The 23,045-nt window shown below is 44.6% G+C and overlaps 1 protein-coding gene across 2 annotated transcripts in view; it reads left to right on the forward strand.

Moving 5' to 3' along the window:
• The window catches only part of adck1 (aarF domain containing kinase 1), a 567,777-nt gene extending 546,846 nt beyond the window's left edge, over positions 1-20,931 (forward strand). For both annotated transcript variants that reach the window (XM_052017675.1, XM_052017684.1), the window contains exons 10-11: positions 17,031-17,224; positions 20,334-20,931. In XM_052017675.1, the coding sequence (XP_051873635.1) occupies positions 17,031-17,224; positions 20,334-20,502 (363 nt within the window). In that variant the 3' untranslated portion in view covers positions 20,503-20,931. The remainder of the gene's footprint in view (positions 1-17,030; positions 17,225-20,333) is intronic.
• The last annotated feature ends 2,114 nt before the right edge of the window (positions 20,932-23,045 follow it).

Here is a 23,045-nt window from a genome sequence, read left to right on the forward strand (position 1 = left end):
ATCTGACCACTCAATTAAATTCCAGCCTGTAACTTACTGCCTGATATCCATTATTCTACTTATAAACCATCTAAACTCCTCAATTAAATTCTAGCCTGTAGCTCCCTTCCAAGCACCATTATCCCAGATAAAATATCTCAGTTTTGGAATAGATTACTCCCGGAACAGGAGAACTCCGATAATCCGGCACGCTTGAGACTTTGATGATGCCAAATTAGCAAATTTTCCAGGTGTTATTTATGTTAAAAACTCCAACACGTTTTTATCGTTCTTTTAGCTGTTACGCAGTATAATAATCAATTTACCAATGAACCCGGTAAATTTAAAGGGACTGCGGGAAACAGGACCCTGGTCAGTTTAAAGAGAGCTTGGGAATCGGGGCCCCAGTGAGTGGAAGAAGGGTGCAGAAATCAGGCCCTGGTGGATTGAAAGGCTGCACAGCAAACATTGCCTGAGATTTCTGAATGGTGGGGTAGTGGATTATCACAGTTTTACTGTATCCATTATTCTGCGTATAAACCTCCAAAGTCCTCGATTAGATTCCAGCCTATTTCACTCCCTAGAACCCATTATCCTATTATAAGGCATCTTATCTCTGGATGAGATTTCCAGCCTGTGGCTTACTCCCAGGCACCTACTATCCTATGTATAAATCATCCAAACTTTGTTTAGATTCTAGCCTGCAACTCCCTTCCAGGTACCCATTATCCCATATAAAACAACTCAACCCTGGATTAGATTCCAGGCCTGTGGTTTACTCCCAGGCACACATTATTCTGTGTGTAAATCACTCAAACTCCTCACTTAGATTCTAGCCTGTAACTCCCTTCCAGGTACCATTATCCCATATAAAACAACTGAACCCTGGATTAGATTCTAGCCTGTAACTCACTCCCAGGCACTTATAATTCTTTGTATAAACCATCTGAACTCCTCCATTAGATTGCAGCCTGTAGCATCCTCCCAGGTTTCCATTCTTCTGACTTTGTAATGACATTCCAGCTTGTATCTCACTCCCAGACATCCAATATTTAGCATATGAAAAGTAAAGGTTATAATACAACAAAATTGATCTGACAGAACAAAATTTGTAAACCCCCCCAATCAGATTCTACATTCTGTTTTCTTTACCCGTTGTTGAGCTGGTATTGATCAAGCTTTGCATAATTATCAGTTCTTTCAGTTTATAGAATGCAACAGAGTGGGGAGCAGTTGCATGTTGTCTCTGAGCAGTTGTGTGGTGGCAATGATACTTTCTCATTGGGTCAGTCGTCCTAAAGCAGCCACTTCTTACACCTAAGTGATAATTCAGTCAGTGACAACTAAGGCAGCGCTGATTTGTGACTGTCGGGTTGCCTTGGTTACCAGCATCTGGCAGCAAATTCAATGAAGGTGGAGCGTTGTAGATTTGCTCTTATTGACTAATAGTTGATGAATTGAAAGAGGAATGAACGAGACCATAGCCGTGCTTGAGCAAGCAATGGATTTTCTGCTGCCCCTCTCCTGTGCAAAGAGTTTTGAGGGAGATTTCCCAGGCTGCTGGGATCTGAAAGGCTGATTCCAGGTTTAAGGGGTCTGACTTAAAAGAGGCCTTGACTTGTTATCCTCAAAATAGGCAACCAAGCCCACCTTAAAGCAGGCAGGAATTTTCTCTGGGAGCCATTTCCTACAAATGGCTCCAAACACCTCACCCCTATCCCACTGATTATGCACAGGCTTCAAACAGAGCATGTGTGTGCTGTGCCAGGCCTGGTGCATGTGTACAGGCTGCACACAGGCTAGCAGGCCCAAGGCTGGGGGCACACAGGCCTAAGCAGGAAGCAGGCACAGGGCCAAGGCTGGGGATACACACTCCGGCTAAGTCTGGGGCACTCCCTCAAAGTCAAAGTCGAGTTTATTGTCAAATGCATAAGTACAAGTATACACAGGTGCAGTGGAAAATTTACTTGCAGCAGCATCACAGGCATATAGCATCAGATAAGCAGCATTCACAAGAAAGACATAAATTAAACATAAATTATACACCATTTTTACAAGAAGGAACACAATTAGAACAAAAAAAGTCCACTGCAGTGCAAAGTCATCAATGTGCTCATAGTGTTGCTGTACTGCGGTAGTGATTACGGTTGTGCAGGTTGGTTCAAGAACCAAATGGTTGAAGGGAAGTAGCTGTTCCTGAACCTGTTGGTATGGGACTTCAGGCTTCTGTACCCAAGGCTGGGGCGTACACACTCAGGGCCTAGGCTGGGGGCACATCCTCAGGCCCAAGGAAGGGGTACGCATGGGCCCTCAGCTGGTTGTGTACATTCAGGCCTAAGCCTGGGTGCACAGACACAGGCTGACTGTTCGACATGAATGTGCCTGAGTTGGGGTGTGCTCACACACAGGCCTGAGCCTAGGTCACAGGCACAGGCCCAAGGCTGAGCACCCTTGCATGGTGCGCATGTACGGGCCCAACATCAGGTGCATATGCAGTGGAAGGGACAATTGGTTTTCTGGGGCCTGGAGTTTGTTCTGGACCTCCCTGTGCCCCAGTAACTTATACTACTTAACCAGAGACTCAGTTTGAACCTGTTCCCTGTAGCTGTGACACTTTACTCTGTACTGTTATTGTTTTACCTGTACTACCTCAATGCACTCTGGACTAACTCAATGTAACTGCACTGTGTAATGAATTGTCCTGTACAATCAGTATGCAAAACAAATTTTTTCACTGTACCTCGGTACAATAACAATAATAAACCAATACCAGTACCTCTGAATCATAGCAGCCACGATTTTGGGAGATGTTGCAGAAACCTTGGAAAGTTGCTGTGGTGTATCTTGTACGCAGGACATCTTGTATGCAGTAGCTGCAGTCACAGTGGAGCTGCAGAATGGTTGTAAGGAGGAATTCATCCTTTCGTCTCTAATCCTCCTCCCCTTTAATACACACCCTTCCCCCACGTCCCCTTCCAGCTGACCTTCCAAACCTGGAGGACGACCAGGTCAAGTACAAAGTGTTTAGTACCCAGTCTCCTGCAACTGAGACCCTGGACCTTGATCACAGCCACACTTTGGGGCACATAAGACCACTGCATCCAAGCCATTCTAATGAACCCTTTTGAAAGCACTGGGATATCAGTGCATTGCCATTGTGGATGGTTTTTTTGTTGAAAATCCAACTGGGATTTGGTTTCCATTGATGTGATTTGGGTCCATGACTTCATGGGGCATCCTTACACTTCTCAAGCAGATTAAAACTGCTTGATAATGGATAACGTTTGGAGCAACAAGGTACTCCTTGCCACTCAGTGCAAATGTGCACTGTGGGAATATGTAATTAAATGCAGTTCTGCTGAAAAAGATCTCATTCTCTCATAAGCAAATATAAGTGTAGGAGAGCAACGAGACTGAGAATATTAAAAGATACCACATTATTTAATAAAAGAACACAGCTACTGGATCTAGCAACAATCTGCTGTTGAAATTCCTGTACAACCCCAAAAGTTCCACATGTAACATTTTAAACTGTGCACATGAAGACCAATATCTGTTGTAGACAGCATGGTAACAGGCCTTTTTGGACCATGAGTCCACATTGACCATCAAGTACTATTTATACTAATCCTTCACTAATTCCATTTTATTCTCATCAACCACCACCCCCTCCCCAGACTCTGCCACTCACCTACACACAATTTACAGCGGCTAATTAACCTATCAACCCGCAGGTCTTTGGGATGTGGGAGGAAACCGGAGCAGCCGGAGGAAACTCACACGGGTCCCAGGGAGAACGTGCAGACTCTGCACAGAACGATCCGGAGGTCAGGATTGAACCTGTGCTGTTGGAGTTGTAAGGCAGCAGCTCTGCTAGCTGCACCACTGTAGCACCCCACACATCTGTCATACTTGTTCCACATTTCATTCAAATTTCTTTCCAGATCCCATTGGTGGCCATGTTGTTTCCTGTCCCACACAGAACTGGAGGGGAGGGGGGGAACGGGTCAGTAGGGATGGTGGGGTTGGTGGGAGGGGATAGCTCAGCATCAAGCGTCATTTGCAGAGGAGAGTTCCTGGAAGGCCTGGCTCTAGTCACTGGAATTTGATCTGTAAACCCAGACTCCCGTCACACATTCTCTCAATTCCTCCACTCAGCTTTCAATATCCTGAAAGCATCAATGAAATCACATTTACATTCCACACATGCTGCTCGACCTGCTGAGTTCCTCCAGCAGTTTTTTCGCTCAGACCTACAACATCTGCAGTCTCTTGTGTCTCCATTTTACATTGCACTTATCCAATTTTTCCTTGTAACTTAACCTTAGAGTTCATTTTATTACTCTGGTGGACCCAACTATGCTCAGTCCAAGGTCAGTCTAGCCTTCTTTGGAGGGCTCCAGTTGCATTGTACCAAGTCTTTGTAAAGCTGTAGCATAACCTCCATCCCTTTTTCTTCCAATTGTCAAGTATAAAAGCCAGAATTCCATTAGCCATTTTGATGATTTCCTGTACTGATATTTTACATTTATAGTTTTCGACATATATATGTTTATGTGTGTGTATATACATATTTTTTGTATATATAATATGTACAATATATAGTATATATTTATATATAAATACATGCTCTGATATCTTAATGAACAGAGTATGTGAATCCCAAACCTCTCTGCACCTCCTCTGCTTCTTGCTTTTCGCCATTAAAATACACTAAGAGGATTTTGAGTATAAGTATAAAGATGTCTTACTCCAATTATATCAGGCCTTTGTGAGAAAGCACATGGAGTATTAAATAGAGTCACAGAGTGATACAGCACGGAAATAGGCCATTTGGCCCAACTCGTCATGCTAACCCAAGTTGCCTAACTGAGCTAGTCCCATTTGCCTGCGTTGTGCCCATAACCCTCCAAACCTTTCCTACCCATGTACCTGACCAAATGTCTTTTAAACGTTGCAATTGTACTCACCTCCTATGGCAACTCATTCCATTACTCATCACCCTCTGAGTGAAAAAGTTTGCCCCTCAGGACCCTTTTAAATCTTTCCCCTCTCACTTCAAACCTATGCCCTCCAGTTTTGGACTCCCCTACCCTGGAGAAAAGACTTTGGCTATTCACCTTACCTATGCCCCTCCTGATTTTATAAACCTCTATAAGGTCACCCCTCAGCCTCCTACGCTCCTGGTAAAAAAGTCCCAGCCCTATCCAGCCTCTCCTCATAACCCAGCCCTCCAGTCCGGGTAACATCCCCACAAATCTTTTTTACACCCACATACAATTTTGGTCTCATTACTTAGAGAAGGAAGATACTTACAAAAGAGCGAGTTCAGCAAGACGTAAGGAGAGATTGAGTAGACTAAGGCCTCTGTTCTCTAGAGTTTCCTAAAAAGAAGAGGCAACCTCATTGAAACATGCAACATTAAAGGGGTCAACAGCATAGGCAGGGGAGGCTGAGGAAGGGGTCGTAATCACAAAATAAGAGGTCAGCCATGATGAAGAGAATTGTCTTCAGTCAGAGGTAAATCTTTGATCCCCAGAAGGCTGTAGAGGCTCAGTCACTGATTGCATTCAAACCAGACATGAGTAGATTTCTGGAAACTAGAGGAATCGAAGATATGGAAATAAGAGAGGAAAATGGTGTTGAGAATGAAGACCAACCATAATCTTGTTGAATGGCAGAGCAGATTTAAGAGGTCAGTTGGCCTCCACCTGCCTTTGACGAGGTTGCCACACATGAGGCTGCTAAACAAGATAAGATCCCATGGAATTACAGGAAAGCTATGAGCATGGATAGAGCATTGGCTGATTGGCAGGAAACAGAGAGTGGGAATAAAGGGATCCGTTCTGGTTAGCTGCCGGTTACCAGTGGTGTTCCGCAGGGGTCCGTGTTGGGGCCACTTCTTTTTACGTTGTATATCAGTGATTTGGATTATGGAATAAATGGCTTTGTGGCGAAGTTTGCCGATGATACAAAGATAGGTGGAGGGATGGGTAGTGTTGAGAATACGGAGAGTCTGCAGAGGGACTTGGGTAGACTAGGAGAATGGGCAAGAAGTGGCAAATGAAATACAATGTTGGAAAGTGTACGGTCATGTACTTTGGTAGAAGAAATAAATGGGCAGACTATTATTTAAATGGGGAGAAAATTCAAAATTCAGAGATGCAAAGGGACTTGGGTCCTCATGCAGGATACCCTAAAGTTAACCTCCAGGTTGAGTCAGTGATGAAGAAGGCGAATGCAATGTTGGCATTCATTTCTAGAGGAATAAATTATAAGAGCAGGGATGTGATGTTGAGGCTCTATAAGCATTAGTAAGACCTCACTTGGAGTATTGTGTGCAGTTTTGGGCTCCTTATTTAAGAAAGGATGTGCTGATGTTGGAGAGGGTTTAGAGAAGATTCACTAGAATGATTCCAGGAATGAGAGGGTTAACATATGAGAAACGTTTGATGGCTCTTGGGCTGTACTCCTTGGAGTTCAGAAGAATGAGGGGGGACCTCATGGAAACATTTCAAATGTTAAAAGGCCTGGACAGAGTAGATGTGGCAAAGTTGTTTCCCCTGGTAGGGGAGTCTAGTACAAGAGGGCACGACTTCAGGAAGTGAAGGGCGCCCATTCAGAAAAGAGATGCGGGGAAATTTCTTTAGCCAGAGAGTGGTGAATCTGTGGAATTTGTTGCCACGGGCGGCTGCGGAGGCAAAGTCGTTGGGTGTATTTAAGGCAGGGATTGATAGGTATCTGAGTACCCAGGACATCAAAGGTTATGGTGAGAAGGCGGGGGAGTGGGCTAAATGGGAGAATGGATCAGCTCATGATAGAATGGTGGAGCAGACTCGATGGGCCGAATGGCCGACTTCTCCTTTACTTATGGTTTGATGCTCCTATTTCTTCTAATTTTATGTGCCCAATATGAACATCCCCACATTTGCGAAAACTGAAATTGATTTCTTTCTGTTTTACCATAAGCTCATTCTGAATTTCTCTTTGTAATGTAATATTATCACCGAACTACAAACAATGCTGCCTCTCCCTCTATAAGCAGATGTGACTTTCTGTCCAATCATTTATAAATATGATGGACCTTTGTGGCCCCAGTAGTCACATGGTGCTAATTTGAGTCCCTGCCCATTATCCCTCTGTGTCTTGCAGCTCAGCCACTTCCCTCCCTGGGTCAATAAATCAATGGATGCTCTCAATTAGAAGACAGAGAATGGAGGTTGGTAGACAAAGGCTGACTAGAGGTAAAGGGTTAAAATATGGGGACATGAATTAGACATGTTCTCTCAGGGACTGAAGATTAAAAGGTGACCAAACTTAGGTATTTAAGATGATTAGAGGAGGAACTGGGAAAAATCAAGAGAAATTATTTCCTGTAGAGTGTGGGGGGAGGTAAGTGCATTCTGGATCAGAGGGGCCTCACTGTACAACAGAGCCGAGCGTTCAGCCATGATCTCGAAAAGTCTGGAACTCCCCCTCCTGACTTCTTCTTGCTCTTGCAAACAGGTGGAGCAACATTTAAAAATGAAGTTTGAGGTTTATCAGTCGCTGCACAGCCTTTATGGAGAGACAATTTGTCTCAGAGATTTCTCCGTCATACTTCTGGTGAGGCCATCTGATCCCTGTTGGGTCTAGGTTCCGTACTCACAGGCAGAGGAGGCTTGATCCACCTCATGCAATGTGACCACATGGCCCATGTCCCATCGAGATGTCGTCTGGATCCACACGTCCCATTTGGGATGCTGCTTGCATCCCTCCATGTCTTATTGAGAGGTCATTTGGATCCATCCATGTAATAGACTCATAGCACGGAAACAGGAATTATGTATAACTTATGTACGTTTAATTTATGGTTTCCTTGTGAATGCTGTTTCTATGATGCTTTGTGCCTGTGATGCTGCTGCAAGTAAGTTTTTCATTGCACCCATGCATACGGTGTACTTGTGCACGTGACAATAAACTTGACTTTGACTTTGACCCACCTTGTTCAGGCCGACCAAGGTTCCCTTCCTGAGCTAGTCCCATTTGCCCGTGTTTGGCTCATAGCCTTCTAAACCTTTCCTATCCACAAATATCTTTTAAATGTCGTAAATGTTCCTGCCTCTACCACTTCCTCTGGCAGCTCATTCCACGTACCCACCACCCTCTGTGTAAAAAACCTGCCCGTCAGGTCCCTGTTAAATCTTTCCCCTCTCACCTTAAACCTATGCCCTCGTTTTCGGCTCCCCTAATGTGGGAAAAAGACTGTGACCATTCACCTTACCTATGCCCCTCTTGGGATGCTGTTCAGGTCCATCTGTGTACCACTGGGATCCATCCACGTCTTGAGGTTATTGGATCTGTCCATGTTGTGATGTTGTTTGGATCTGTCCCTGTTGGGTTGGGATGATAGTGGATCTGTACATGTCCAGTTGGGAGATTGGATCTGTCCATGTTGGGTAGGGATGTTATTTGGATCTGTCCATGTTGGGTTGGGATGTTATTGGATCTGTACATGTCCAGTTCGGATGTTGTTTGGATCTGCCCATGTCCCGGTTGGGAGGTTGTTCTGATCATTCCATGTCCCATTGCGAGGTTGTTCATGTCCTTCCCGTTACTGAAGCCCAGGGAGCCTCCTTGTTGGGTCCTGAATGAGTTCCTAGTTTTGGACAATGTCCTTGGTCCTGGTTTTGTTCCATTCATCATCACTGTTGAAATTGGCAAGGCAAGGCTTCCTTGAAACCATGCGGTTAGTTGGAGGTTGAAGGTCCCAAGGAGTGTGATGGGTGTGGGTCATAAAACCTCTCCATGTGTCACAGCTTCTGAAGGGATGTGTGGGGCAATAATTGTGTGCAATTCTCTTTGCCCCCATTACAGGAAGGATGTGGAGGCAATGGAACGGGTACAGAAGAGGTTTACCAGAATGCTGGCGAGATTAGAGGGTATAAGGAGAGGTTGGACAAACTTGGGTTGTTTTCTCTGGAGTGTCAGAGGCTGAGGGGAGACCTGATACGAGTTTATAAAACTATGAAAGGCATAGAATAGTTAGAATCTTTCTCCCAGGGTATGAATGTCAAATACTAGAGTACACGGTAGTGTAGTGGTTCGCGTAACGCTTTACAGCGCCAGCGACCCGGGTTCAATTCCTACCGCTGTCTGTAAGGAGTTTGTTCGTTCTCCCCGTGTCTGCGTGGGTTTCCTCCGGGTGCTCAGTTTCCTTCCACAATCCAAGTGTACGGGTTAGGAAGTTGTGGGCACGCTATGTTGGTGCCGGAACCGTGGCGACACTTGCGGGCTGCCCCCAGAACACTACACAAAAAATGCATTTCACTGTGTTTCGATGTACATGTGACTAATAAAGATCTTATCTATCTATCTTATGAATTTAAGGTGAGGGGGGAAAGTTTAAAGGAGATGTACGGGGCAAGTTTTTTTACACTGAGACTGGTTGGTGCCTGGAACGGACTGCCAGGGGTAGTGGTGAAGCAGGTACGATAGTGGAGGCTTTTAGACAGACACACAAATATGCAGGAATGGAGGATATGGACCATGTGCAGGCACAAGAGGTTCAGTTTAACTTGGCATTGCGTTCGTCACAGACTGTGGGCCAAAGGGCCTGTTCCTGTGCTGTACTGTTTCTATAAATAAACTCTTGTCATACATCTACTGAAGCTGAGGCTCTTTTGTAAATTGCAAATCTGAGGTTGTTGGAGATTTGTGAGACAAGGGAGTTGAATGAATCTGAGATACAGATTAGCAATGATCTAATTTAACAGCAGAACATGGAGGGGCTGCAAGACTCTCACTTGCTCCTGAAGTTCATGGAGGTTTGGTGCAGAGTTTGTCACCGACCATCCTACCCAGCCTTCACTTTGAAGACATATCAGTTCGCCTTAGTCTCCATGAATCTTTGGAGAGTTACATGCTGTTTCTGAAGTTTCAACACTGCTTGGTTCAGCACAGACAAAAACAAATGATAATGGTAGGTGACTACACTATCTGTTGGAACAGAGCTGTCCCTTAAGTGGATTTGACTTCACTGATACCTGTGTCTGTAATAATGAGAGATCTTTACATTCTCTGTGTTGCTGGGACACACAGTAAACCCTTCACAAATGTATGTTTTTTTGTAATTTGAGTGAGAATACTTTTTCTGCTGTATTTCTGAAATATTTTTATATTTTGTACAAAGGTTTACATTTCAAAAAGTAAATAATGCAGACTGTGGAAGCTAACATTGCAACTGCCTTTGTTATCATCTGTGCTTCAGTGAACAGCACATGGAGTGTACCACATGGACCAGAGTTTAAGGATGCCATTGACCACCAAATTCCCCAGGGGAATTAAGGATGGTGAAATGCCCGACGTGGCCATGACACCAATATCTCATGAATTAATTAAAAAAGCTTTTCATCCCTCAGTCACATGTTTGTGGGTTGAAGTCCAACTCCAGGGAGTTGAACACAGGACGAAGGCTGTAGCTTCAGTGAGTGAATTCTACAGAGACGCCGTTCCTTGGAAGAGACTACCTCAGTATAGCAAAGCTATGCCCACTTTGACCACTCTGCACTACAATGGACTTTGTTTTTTTTTTGTGTTCTTTCTTTATTGACCCAGGTAGGAAAGTGCTGAGTGGGGGCAGATACATTAGGGACATTTAAGAGAGACTTAGATAGCCACATGAACTATAGAGAAATGGAGGGCTATGTGGGAGGGAAGGGTTAGATAGTTATTAGAGCAGGGTAAAATGTTGGCACAACATCGTGGGCCGAAGGGCCTGTACTGTGCTCTAATGTTCAATGTTCTATGTTCTAAAAATTGTGTTTAATTTATGTTTAATTTTTGTTTCTCTTGTGAATGCTGCTTATCTGATGCTATGTGCCTGTGATGCTACTGCAAGTAAGTTTTTCATTGCACCTGTGCATACATGTACTTGTGCATATGACAATATTACTTGGAGACATTAACTGTGGTCTGTCTGCTCCTTCAGGTGGATGTTAAAGATAGCATGGCACTGTCTCTCAGTGACTTGCCTAATTTGTTCTTGACTGGCAACACATGTTGTCCGGTCGTTAATTGTGTTACTGTTTGTGGGATGTTGCTGTGCCCTGACTGGCTGTCGTGCTCCCTGCTTTGCAACAGTGACTGCACTACCAGTGTATCTCATTGGCTGTCAATGTTTGCAGAGCCCTGAGATTGTGAAATGCCTTTCTTTGCTTCTCCAAAGAAGGGAGAATTTTCCAGATTCTTGCTGCTCAGGTGGAGACCCAGCCCATCGGGAATGCATGTGGAAATCCAGGCTGCATTTTCCCAGTTACTTAAGAGTAGCAAAGTTGAGGATCCAGGTGATTAACCACAGGAGACTGCGCGTAACAGGCTAGGTGTTTTCATTTTACTGGGGTGTAAGGACATCCATCACACCCAGTGCATCCTCCCAAGGGCAGATCCTATGATAGGAGTTTGAGGAGATTCGGTATGTCACCAAAGTCTCTTACAAATTTCTGTAGATGTACGGTGGAGACCATTCTGACTGGTTGCATCACCGCCTGGTACAGAGGGTCCAATGCACAGGATCGCAAGAGGCTGCAGAGGGTTGTAGACTCAGCCAGCTCCAACGTGGGCACAACCCTCCCCACCATCGAGGACATCTTCAGGAGGCGGTGCCTCAAGAAGGCAGCATCCATCACTAAGGACCCCTCACCACCCGGGACATGCCCTCTTATCGTTACGACCATCGGGGAGGAGGTACAGGAGCCTGAAGACACGCACTCAATGATTCAGGAAACAGTTTCTTCCCCTCTGCCATCAGATTTCTGAACGTCCATGAACCCATGAACACTACCTCGTTATTCCTGTTTTAGGCACTATTTATTTATTTGTGTAACTTATAGTAATTTTAATGGCTTTGCACTGTACTGCTGCCGCAAAACAACAAATTTCACATCATATAAGTCAGTGATAATAATTCTGATTCTGATTCTGGATCTAAAATCCACCAAAAAAGTATCTCAACCAGAGTAGTGGGAGTGTGGAATGCACCGTTGAAAGGGTGATGGGGGAAGCTACCTGGATGAACACCAGCTCTGACAGCATCTTACACCCCTCCTCAGTCCACCAACCGCCTCAGATTTCTTTCTTGCCACTCGCCTTCTCCTTTGTATACCAGACATTTCACCTCTCCACTCTCAATCCTGATGTAGGGTTTTGACCCGAAACGTTAACAATTCCTTTCCTCGCACAGGTGTTGCTTGACCCGCTAAGTTCTCCAGCAGATTATTCATTGCATCAGCCCTGACATGACCTACAGAACTTTGTGAAATATGATCAGTCTAAATAGCCATTTTCTGGCTGGTTAACATCATTTTGTATGTATCCCTACAGGTGATTAACTCTAAACACCCTCTCACGTCACTCTCAATCCTTCTGAGGGCAACAGTGGCTGAGCCATGAGTGATATTTCCACCTTCCACCATGGTTTGAAATCCAACCCTTAATTCCCCGTGCATACTTGCACAGAACTATTCCCCAGGCGTGATACATTTCAAAGGATTCTCTTGGTGCAAGCACCCAGAAACTGCCAGGTGATAGTTTAAACCCAACCAATATTGTTCAGGGGACGGAGCCTTGATTTACTACTTTGTTGTGGGCAGGATCTAGACGGTTCGAGCAATGCCAGCATTTATTGTCCATCCCCAGTTACCCTTAGTGGAGGAGAACGTAAAGAGTCAACCACGTGGGTAGCTCTGGAAGGCAGTAGGTCTCCTCTCCTGAAGGTAACGTGCCTTAATGACTACCGCTCGGTGGCTCTGACATCCACCATCATGAAGTGCTTCGAGAGGCTGGTCATGACACACATTAACTCCAGCCTCCCAGAAAACCACAACCCACTGCAATTTGCCTACCGCTGAAACAGGTCTACAGCGGATGCCACCTTAGTGAATCAGATGGGTTTTTACAACAGTCCAGTAGTTTTGTGCTTATTAATGCTGAGAACAGCTTTTCTTCAAATTCCAGGTTTATTAAACAGCTTGAATTTAATTCCCCAGCTGCAACATTGGATTCAAACTCACGTTCCTGATCAGTGGTCCAGAACTCTGGCTGCTAATCCAGTGCCTTAACCACTAGGCTACCGTACCTGTGGCTATCTGCCACCTGTTTAGATGTTTTCTCCATCGACCAATCAGATTGACTGTAAATGCCCTCTTGCTTGAGCCCCACTACCTCCTGAGTACAATAGCTGAGCCAGAAGTGATACTTTCGCATTGAACCTTGATCCTACCTCTCAGTTCTCCATCCACACTCTCCACAGAACTACTGTACTTCTTCTCCGCTCATGACAGAACTGCTGTTTCTTTCCTCTGACACCCATTGACCGGCCACTTGAAAAATGGTTATAAACCACCCCCCCCTCCAAACATCTTGAACCTCACTATCCAATTTCTGCATAACTTTGTTCTAATGAGCAGAAGGCCTGTAGTGAGGTAGGCTGGGAGAATGGCTAGCAGAGCATATAGGATCCTGGGCTTCGTGAGCAGAGATTTGTCCAGATGCTCCAGAGATGAGTGTAAGGCCAGGGAGATGGCGTCCACTGTAGACCTGTTTCTGCGGTAGGTGAATTGCAGTGGGTCGTGGTTTTCTGGAGGCTGGAGTTAATGCATGCCATGATCAGCCTCTCGAAGCACTTCATGATGGTGAATGTCAGAGCCACCGGGCGCTAGTCATTAAGGCACGTTACCTTGTTTTTTAGGTACCCCGGATGATAATGGTCTCCTTAAAGCAGGTGGGAATCTCAGATTGAAGCTGGGAGAGGTTAAAAATATCTGAAAATACCCCCTCCAGCTGATCTGCACAGGATCTGAGGACATGGCCAGGGACACCATCGGGGCCAGATGCTTCCCATGGGTTCACTCTCCAGAAGATTATTCTTACGTCTGCAATGGTGACCATGGGTTCAGGTGCTTTGGAGGCTGTTGGGGTGGGTGGGTGACATTCCAATCCCCTTCTGTTCAAAATGTTCCTACCTGAGCTAGTCCCATTGGGGTCAGCATGGGCATAGTGGGCTGTTTCTGTTCTGGCTCATAGTGTATGTTTGTAGGTAGGCTGCATTTTAAAGGCAACACAATAGCCAGCCAAACTGGATGGTGCTGATTGGGTCATTTCCCTATCAACCAAGCTTGGTGCCTGCATTGGTGGAAGTGATTAGGGTTGAATTTTATGTAACTATCTGCCACTGCATTTTTCTGGAGAAAATACCCTGCTTTCATTTGCATGTTGATGTAGTTTCTGTGTCGTCCAACCTTTAAGCAGTCTCCATTCATTGTGTAAATTGGCTTTGCTGCATAATAGACTTTTTGCTGTGTCATATGTCCCTCCCATTTCCAAAGCATTGGCTGAAACAGTGTGGTCAATAAATTATCTATTTAAGAAAGTCCAACCACTGAAATTAACATTTTTTTTGTTTTCTATTTTATGCTGCTTGTCCAGTTTAAGAGTGATTGGCAACATTTTGTGCAGCGTTTGAGCTTATTACTGCATTTTTCTGTGCAGTTTGTCAACATCTTCCAACTTTTAAGGTTTTTAAGATAGACAAGACAACCAGCATTCATAATGCATGCTGAGCAAATGATAGGGTGGAGTAAGTAAATTGGTAAATTGGTTTATTATTGTCACATGTACTGAGGTACAGTGAAAAAACTTGTCTTGCTTACTGTTCATACAGATCAATTCATTACAACAGTGGATTGAGGTAGTACAAGGTAAAACAATAACAGAATGCAGAATAAAGTTTTTACAGTTACAGAGAAAGTGCAGTGCAGGTAGACAATAAGGTGCAAGGCCATAACGTGGTAGATTGTGAGGTCAAGAGTCCATCTATCGTACAAGAGGTCTGTTCAATAGTCTTATAACAGCGGGATAGAAGCTGTCCTTGAGCCAGATGGTACGTGCTTTCAGGCTTTTGTGTCTTCTACCCAATGGAAGGGGGAGAAGAGAGAATGTCTGGGTGGGTGGGGTCTTTGATTATGTTGGCTGCTTTACCAAGACAGTGTAGACAGAGTCCATGGAGGGGAGGCTGGTTTCTGCCAATTTCTTGTGGTTACAGGCAGAGCAGTTGCCGTACCAAGCCGTGATACATCCAGACAGAATGCTTTCTATGGTGCATCGATAAAAACTGGTGAGGGTCAACATGGACATGCCAAATTTCTTTAGTCTCCTGAGGAAGTAGAGGCGCTGGTGAGCTTTCTTGGCCATGGTGTCTACGTGGTTGGACCAGGACAGGCTAGTGGTGATGTTCACCCCTTGGAAGTTGAAGGTCTCAACCTTCTTGACCTCAGCACCATTCATGTAAACGTGACCCCCACTCCCCTTCCTGAAATCAATGACCAGCTCTTTCATTTTGCTGACATTGAGGCAATGGTTGTTCTCATGACACCATGTCACTAAGCTCTCTATCTCCTTCCTGTACTCTGACTCATCATTATTTGAGATACGGCCCACTACGGTTGTATAATCTGCAAACTTGTAGATGGAGTTGGACCAAAATCTGGCCACACAGTCATGAGTTTATAGGGAGTAGAGGGCTGAGGACGCAGCCTTGTGGGGCTCCAGTGTTGAGAATAATTGTGCTGGAGGTGTTACTGCCTATCCTCACTGATTGTGGTCTGTTGGTCAGGAAGTCGAGGATCCAGTTGCAGAGGAGGTGTTGATCCCCAGGTCTAGGAGTTTGAAGATGAATTCTAGTATTGAAGGCGGAACTGTAGTCAATAAACAGTAGTCTAACATAGGTGTCTTTACTGTCCAGATGCTCCAGAAATGAGTGTAGGGCCAGGGAGATGCCGTCCGTCGTAGACCGCTGTAAGTGAATTGCAGTGGAATGAGGTTGTCTGGGAGGCTGGAGTTAATGAATGCCATGACCGGCCTCTCAAAGCACTTCATGATGGTGGATGTCAAGCCACCGAGCAGTAATCATTAAGGCACGTTACCCTGTTTTTCTTCAGTACCGGGATGATAGTGGTTTTCTTAAGGTAGGTGGGAACCTCAGATTGAAGCAGAGGAGGTAAAAATGTCTGCAAATACTCCTGCCAGCTGATCTGAGGACACAGCCAGGAACACCATCTGGGCCAGATGCTTTCCGCAGGCTCACCCTTCAGAAGACTGATCTTACATCTGCAACGGTGACCATGGTTTCAGGTGCATTGGAGGCTGTTGGGGTGGATGGTAACAAACCAATCCCCTTCTGTTCAAAACCTGCATAGAATGTGTTAAACACACCAGGAAGGGATGCGCTGTTGTCGGTGTTGGTGCCCAACTTCATTTTGTAACCCATTATAGCATGTAAACCCTGCCACAACTGACAGCTGGTCTGGGACTCAATTTTGGACTGGTATTGTCTCTTGGTATCCCTGATGACTTAATGGAGGGCCTATCTCGATTTCTTCCATAGACCAGGGTCACCTGATTTGAATGCTGCCATTCAGTGGAGAATGGATCTCCCGGTTCATCCATGGTTTCCAGTTTGGGAACACCTGGATTGTCCTCTTGTCCTAAGTGTGTTGTACTCTGCTTCTGAAATTAGTGGAACTGAATTTCAGAGGCAACGTTAATGTGTGTCGGCTGCCTTTCCAAAGTCAAAGTCACGTTTATTGTCATATGCACACGCACAGGAGCAATGAAAAACTTACTTGCAGCAGCATCACAGGCACATGGCATCATAAAAGCAGCCTTCACAAGAAAAACATGAATTAAACACTTTTTTCATAAGAAAGAGCTCAATTAGAACAAAAAAAGGTCCATTTTAGTGTGCAAAGTGATCAAAGTGGTCATAGTGTTTTGCTAAACTGCAGTGATTAGGATTGTGCTGGTTGCCTGTATGTGACTGAGGCAGAATCTGCACCTAAGTCTTCTCTGCTTATCTTTTACCATACCTTTTTTTCAGTACAACTGCCCTTATACCTTACTCAAACTCCAATGTGGAACACTTTGCAATTTATTTTCTGTGTCCAATTTTATCTGATGTTTATCTACAAATGTGCCATTTGTTTCGAGGGTAATCAAGTGTTCCAATTGTTTTACAGGATGTGGAGATTAGACTAAACGCGGCTAAGTATCTACCTCGCATCAATGAACTGCTCAACAAGGTCCCTCGCCAAATGCTGCTGCTCCTAAAGACTAACGACTTGCTTCGAGGGATTGAGACATCACTCCAGACCCGAGCCAATGCTAGTTCCTTTATCACCATGTCTCGTTGCTGTGTCAGAGCTATATCTAGGTAGGTTAAAGCGCCTGAATGCCATCATTCTTCAGCTCAAAGAAGAAGGGTAGAATTTCCTGCACCTAAGAGGGATTGGATCACCTGGGCACCGAGCAAGAGGAGAGACCTATTGGTGCACCAAGTGGTTAGGATCGGGAATGCTCTGCCTTGTAGGTTGATAGAAACAGATCCAGTGATTGCTTACAAAAGGAAATTGCATGCATACAGGGATATGGGGATCAAGCAGGGCCAACAGATTGTTCTCTTGGAAGGAGTCAGAACAGACTTAATAGGCCAAGTGGCCCTCTCCAATGTTATACTACTGTAAGTCTATGAAAGTCAGGTCAGGTTACCATGAAGGTTCTTCCCAACCCAGTTCTCTCCATGTGTTACACCCAGGTTATTCAATAAGCCAGGAATACCTGTCCATGGTTGGTTTGTGACTACACTGTACATTGCCAGACCTCCCAGTCCAAGAAATTCCCAAGTTCATTCTCTGGTCTGTGTTGAGTCAGTTGATCAGTGCTGATGTTGCAGTCGGGCAGGTTCCATTGGCCTGGTTCCTCCTATCATTGAGGGGAAATATTTGCCAATGATAAGTTCTCCTGCTCCCATGTACCTCCAACCTCTTTTCATCCATGTATCCAATGCAGTCTTGAATGTTGGCATCGTTTCTGGCTCAATCATTAATCAGGGAAGTGAATTCCACAGCCTCTGCTAACGAATTTTCTCCTTTTAGTTGATCCTTCCCTTAGTTTGTTGCTGTCTGCTCTGCTCAATCCTTTCTTAACAAACAGCAAGCAGGAGTGACCCCAGAACTGAACCCTGTGGGACATTGTTGTCCACTGTTAAATCAGGCAGGTTCTGTGATGCGTGTGTGAGTGAACAAATGGCTCTGCTTGGTTTATTACCCAGTTTAAAGTGAAAGGTGCCATGACTCAGTAGTGTTCTGAATCAAGATTGTGGGTTCAAATCCCACCCCGGGAATGTGACTGCTTAATGTAGGCTGATCTAGTGAGGTACTTTGGCAGTGCTGCTGCTTTTCAAATGTGCAGTAAAGACTTGCGTCCTGTCTCTTACATTCAATCTTTGACTCTTCAACTATTGACAACAGTTTGTTTGTGCCTGCCATTTCCCATCAGTGTCTGGTTATGTACAGTCTATTGTGCAAATTACTTGGAAATTAGTGTCTGTTCAAAGGGTGGAGGAGACAGGAATGACAGCAACTTCTGCCGGCTAATGTCTTCAGAGAATGCACTGAGTGGAGGATAGTTACATATAAATTCTGTGCATAAATTCAATCTCAGCAAGGTCACCAAGCTTGAGTAACAGGGGTATTATCCAATCATCTTCACTCTGCCTGGCTTTAGCATGTGACCGTATGCAGCCTTACAGAGAGGACATTTCATTGGTTGTCAAGTGCCTCAGAACAATGTGAAAGGCGCTATAGAAATCCAATCTTTCAGTCATGTGAATCCATGAAAGAGAAAGCCTTTAAATTCATGAACAGAAAAATAGAACATTCTGGATATTGAAGCTGTCATCAACAGTAACCAACCATGTTCTTTTTTTATATTTAAAAACACTGATTACATTACCTGATTTAACAATCTCTAATTCTATTTCACTGCAGTGAACCCAGCCAAGCAGTGACACCAGTATTCTGGAGCTGACACTCAGGAAATGGCTTGCTAACACAAAGGCTTGTAGTGAACTGTTTGCGAAAATACCAAACAGTGAAGCTTCCCATATTACAGAGATCACAATGTACCCACTGCCCAATCTGTTATTTCATCCTTCGCTGATCTGTGATTGTTTTTCAATATAAGTTTGGTTTTTGCAATCCAAGTTGAAATCAAACGTAACAAAAATAGAAGGAGTTCCAACAAGAGGAAGCCATTCTCCCTACCACATGACCAATCCCCCAACAACAACTTTTCTCATGTCTCGCATCTCGTCCCACTCAAACCAACCTGTAGATTTTAGTAGATAAATATTAGCCGCTGTTCAGGAAGGGAAGAAGTAAAGGGAATAACAAACAGAGCCAAATTCAATATTGCAATTGAAGAAGTCGGTTTGATAAAATTGGCAAACCAAGGCAAGAGTCTCCTGTTTGTAAGAGTTTGCAGAGTTCCATTTGCTCTCAGGACCAATGATTTCAGGGGTGTCTCTCCCCTGAAGTGTGCTGGTGACTGGACAGTACAGTGCCTGGGGCATGCTATAAGTGCAGTGGGCTTGGCTGTCATGCTTTTAACAGTTAAATAGCCTTGGAGAGCTCTTTTTTCATACTTAAAAGAAAGGAAGAAAATTGAGCTTCCCTTCTCCCCAATGACATGGTTTTAACATCAGAAAAATGAATACTTAATGGTCGACAAGAACATGATGGACCAAAGGGCCTGTTTCTGTGCTGTGAGACTCTTTGACTCCATTGAATCAAGCCTGCAGATTCTTAAAAAAGATGTGTATTTCTATAGGACTTTTCACATCCCATTCAGCATGTCTCTGAGGTTTTTGTGGCCAATGAAATACTTTTTGAAATGTTAAAAAGCACTTGGACAGGTACATGGATAGGAAAGGTTTAGAGGGATACGGGCCAGATGTGGGCAAATGGGACGAGCTTAGATGGGAATCATAGTCAGAATGGACCATTTGGGCTGAGGGGCCTGTTTCCATGCTGAATGACTCCATGACTCTACGTAATATAGGAAACAAAACAGTCAATTTACGCAGAGCACACTCTCACAAATAGCAAAATGATAATCAGGATTCTTTTTCAATGATGTTAGTTGGAGCGTAAATATTGGGCCAGACACTGAGGACTGCCCCCTGCACCCTGGGATCTTTCACACACACTTGAGAGAGCAGACAGGACTTTAGTTTCACATCTCACCCGAAGGACAGTAACTCTGATGGTGAAACCTCTGCCTGGACTGTGGAGGAGTGTTGGACTCAGTTGAATGTAAGTCTTGAGTGGGACTTGAACCTGACACTTTCTAATACTGAGCTGAAGGCACTGCCCCACTCCACCTGATACAGACACATAGTGAGCCATCAGATCAAACCTTGCAGTGCCTTCATTCCTTTGTCTCTCAGCAGTTTAATGTGGCTTTCCTGTTTGATCTGGCAGGTATGAGAAAGATGCATCAAAGTCCTGGTACAGAAAGCTGAAAATCTCCTTGACAGAAGCTCTCGTCCTTTGGCAGATCAGTCTGTATGAGATCCTACTTTGGATTAAGGTTTCGTCGCTGGGGCGTTGGATTAGTGGCATCTGGGCACATGACCACCCTCTGCAATGAAGACACTCTCTGCTAGAGAAAAGACTGGATCTCCTCCCTCGTCACAGACCATTCTGGCTATCTCTCATCTTCCTGCCCCATGTGCTGTTCAAACAGGCCAGGGCCTAATGGATTTCAGGTCTCACTAGAGTTGACCTCTGTCGAAATGGTTGCGGTTAAATTCATTCTCATCTTTCCGGCTGTTTATTTGGGTCTCCCACAGTGTTGGTACAGACGTGAGGCTACACACCACCCCACCACCCAAAGTCCTGCCCCCATCAGAAATCTATCCTGAGGTTATAGCTAAATAAAGTGTTGACCTACCCAATCATATCCAAACATGACCGTCAATCTCTGCAAATGGCCCTTGGGTATAAAGATTGAAGTGTGATCTAAATGCAATGTTTACAGTGATTAAAGGAGATGCAAGAAAACTATATCCTCTGTTGGATGGAGTTTAAAACTGGGGGATGTAGTCTTAAGATTATGGCCAAGTTCATTCAAAGGTGGTCAAGAATATTTCTTTATGCAAAGGAGGGAGGAAATTTGGAACATTCTCTCCAAAAAATGTTGTGATGTTGGGGGTCAAACAACCTTTCCAAAACTGGGAGCAGTGAAAGTGATTTGGTAGTTGGTTTATTATGTCACATGTAATGAGGTACAGTGAAAATCTTTTGTTTGCATGCCATCCAGACAGATCATTCCAAACATAAGTACATCGAGATGGTACAAAGGAAAAAACAATTTACTAGAATGCATGCAGGGATCTTACCAGAAGATTAGACAGAAGAAGCTGGGGTGCTTCTTCCCAGAGGAAAGAAGTTTGGAAGGAGACTTTTTAGAAGTGTGGAAGATATTGATTGGTTTAGACAGGGGAAATAAAGGGAAGCTGTTTCCCATCAGCAGATACAAAAGCAGAAAATACTGGAAACTCTCAGCAGGTTAGGCAGCGTCTGTGGAAAGAGAAACGGAGTTACCATTCTAAGCCTAAGACCCTTAATCAGATCCGGGAAAGAGTAAACAAATTAGATTTAGGTGACAGAGAAGCTGGGGGAGGGACAGGTAGAAGACAGGGAATCCCTCTGATGGGGAGTGACTGTAGAACATAGAACACTACAGCACAGTACAGGCCCTTTGGCCCACAATGTTGTACCAACATTTTATCCTGCTCTAAGATCTATCTAACCCTTCCCTCCCACGTAGCCCCCTATTTTTCCATCATTCACATGTCTATCTAAGAGTGTCTTAAATGTCCCTAATGTATCTGCCCCCACCACCTCTGCCCGCAGTGTGTTCCACGCACCCACCACTCTCTGTGTAAAAAAACTTACTCCTGACATCCCCCTTATACCTTCCTCCAATCACCTTAAAATTATGCCCCCTCGTGTTAGCCATTGTTGCCCTGGGAAAAAATCTCTGACTGTCCACTCAATCTATGCCTCATCATCTTGTACACCTCTATCAAGTCACCTCTCATCCTCCTCCTCTCCAGAGAGAAAAGCCCTAGCTCGCTCAACCTATCCTCATAAGACATGCTCTCCAATCCAGGCAGCATCCTGGTAAATCTTCACTGCATCCTCTCTAAAGCTTCCACATCCTTCCTATAATGAGGTGACCAGAACTGAACACAATAGTCCAAGTGTGATCTAACCAGAGTTCTATAGAGCTGCAACATCACCTCGTGGCTCTTGAACTCAATACCCCGACTAATGAAGGCCAACACTCCATACGCCATCTTAACAACCCTATCAACCTGCGTGGCAACCTTGAGGGATCTATGGACGTGGACCCAAGATCCCTCTGTTCCTCCACACTGCTAAGAGTCCTGCCATTAACCTTGTATCCTGCCTTCAAATTCGATCTCCCGAAGTGTATCACTTCACACTTATCTGGGTTGAACTCCATCTGCTACTTCTCAGCCCACCTCTGCATTCTATCAATATCCTATTGTAATCTACAGCAACCTTCTACACTATCCACAACACCACCAACCTTTGTATCATCAGCAGACTTACTAACCCACCCTTCCACATCCTCATCCAAGTCATTTATAAAAATCACAAAGAGCAGAGGTCCCAGTACACCTGCGGAACACCACTGGTCACCCACATCCAGAGAGAATACCATATAACAGGAGTAGCAGTTAGGATTACATTATGCCCATTGACTGGATAACCTTGTTTACAGTTCATCCCCATGGTCGCCCCTGTTTTAGCCCCCTCCCACTTACCCTGCAGCAAAACTTCTTTTCTCCTTCCCAATTCTCACAAAGTGTCTTCGACCTGAAACGTTACCTCTGTTTCTCTTCCCACGGAGGCTGCCTGACCTGCTGAGTACTTCTGGCATTTCTGTTTTTTATTTTAGATTTCCAGCATCTGCAGTTTTGTTGATTTCCAGAATACACTTCTTTGTCTGTGTAATGTGTTGCTAAGGCTGTGGAATGTTCCCAGCACATCAGACTATACAAAAAAATAGGAAAATGATGAGCCAAAATGACAACAGGAAGAAACAGCCAGTTCTGATACAGATGGAAAGAAAGAGCGAGTTATCTAATGTTGGAGATT

This window comes from Pristis pectinata, chromosome 1 (genome assembly GCF_009764475.1).
Source record: "Pristis pectinata isolate sPriPec2 chromosome 1, sPriPec2.1.pri, whole genome shotgun sequence".
Taxonomy (NCBI): Eukaryota; Metazoa; Chordata; class Chondrichthyes; order Rhinopristiformes; family Pristidae; genus Pristis; species Pristis pectinata.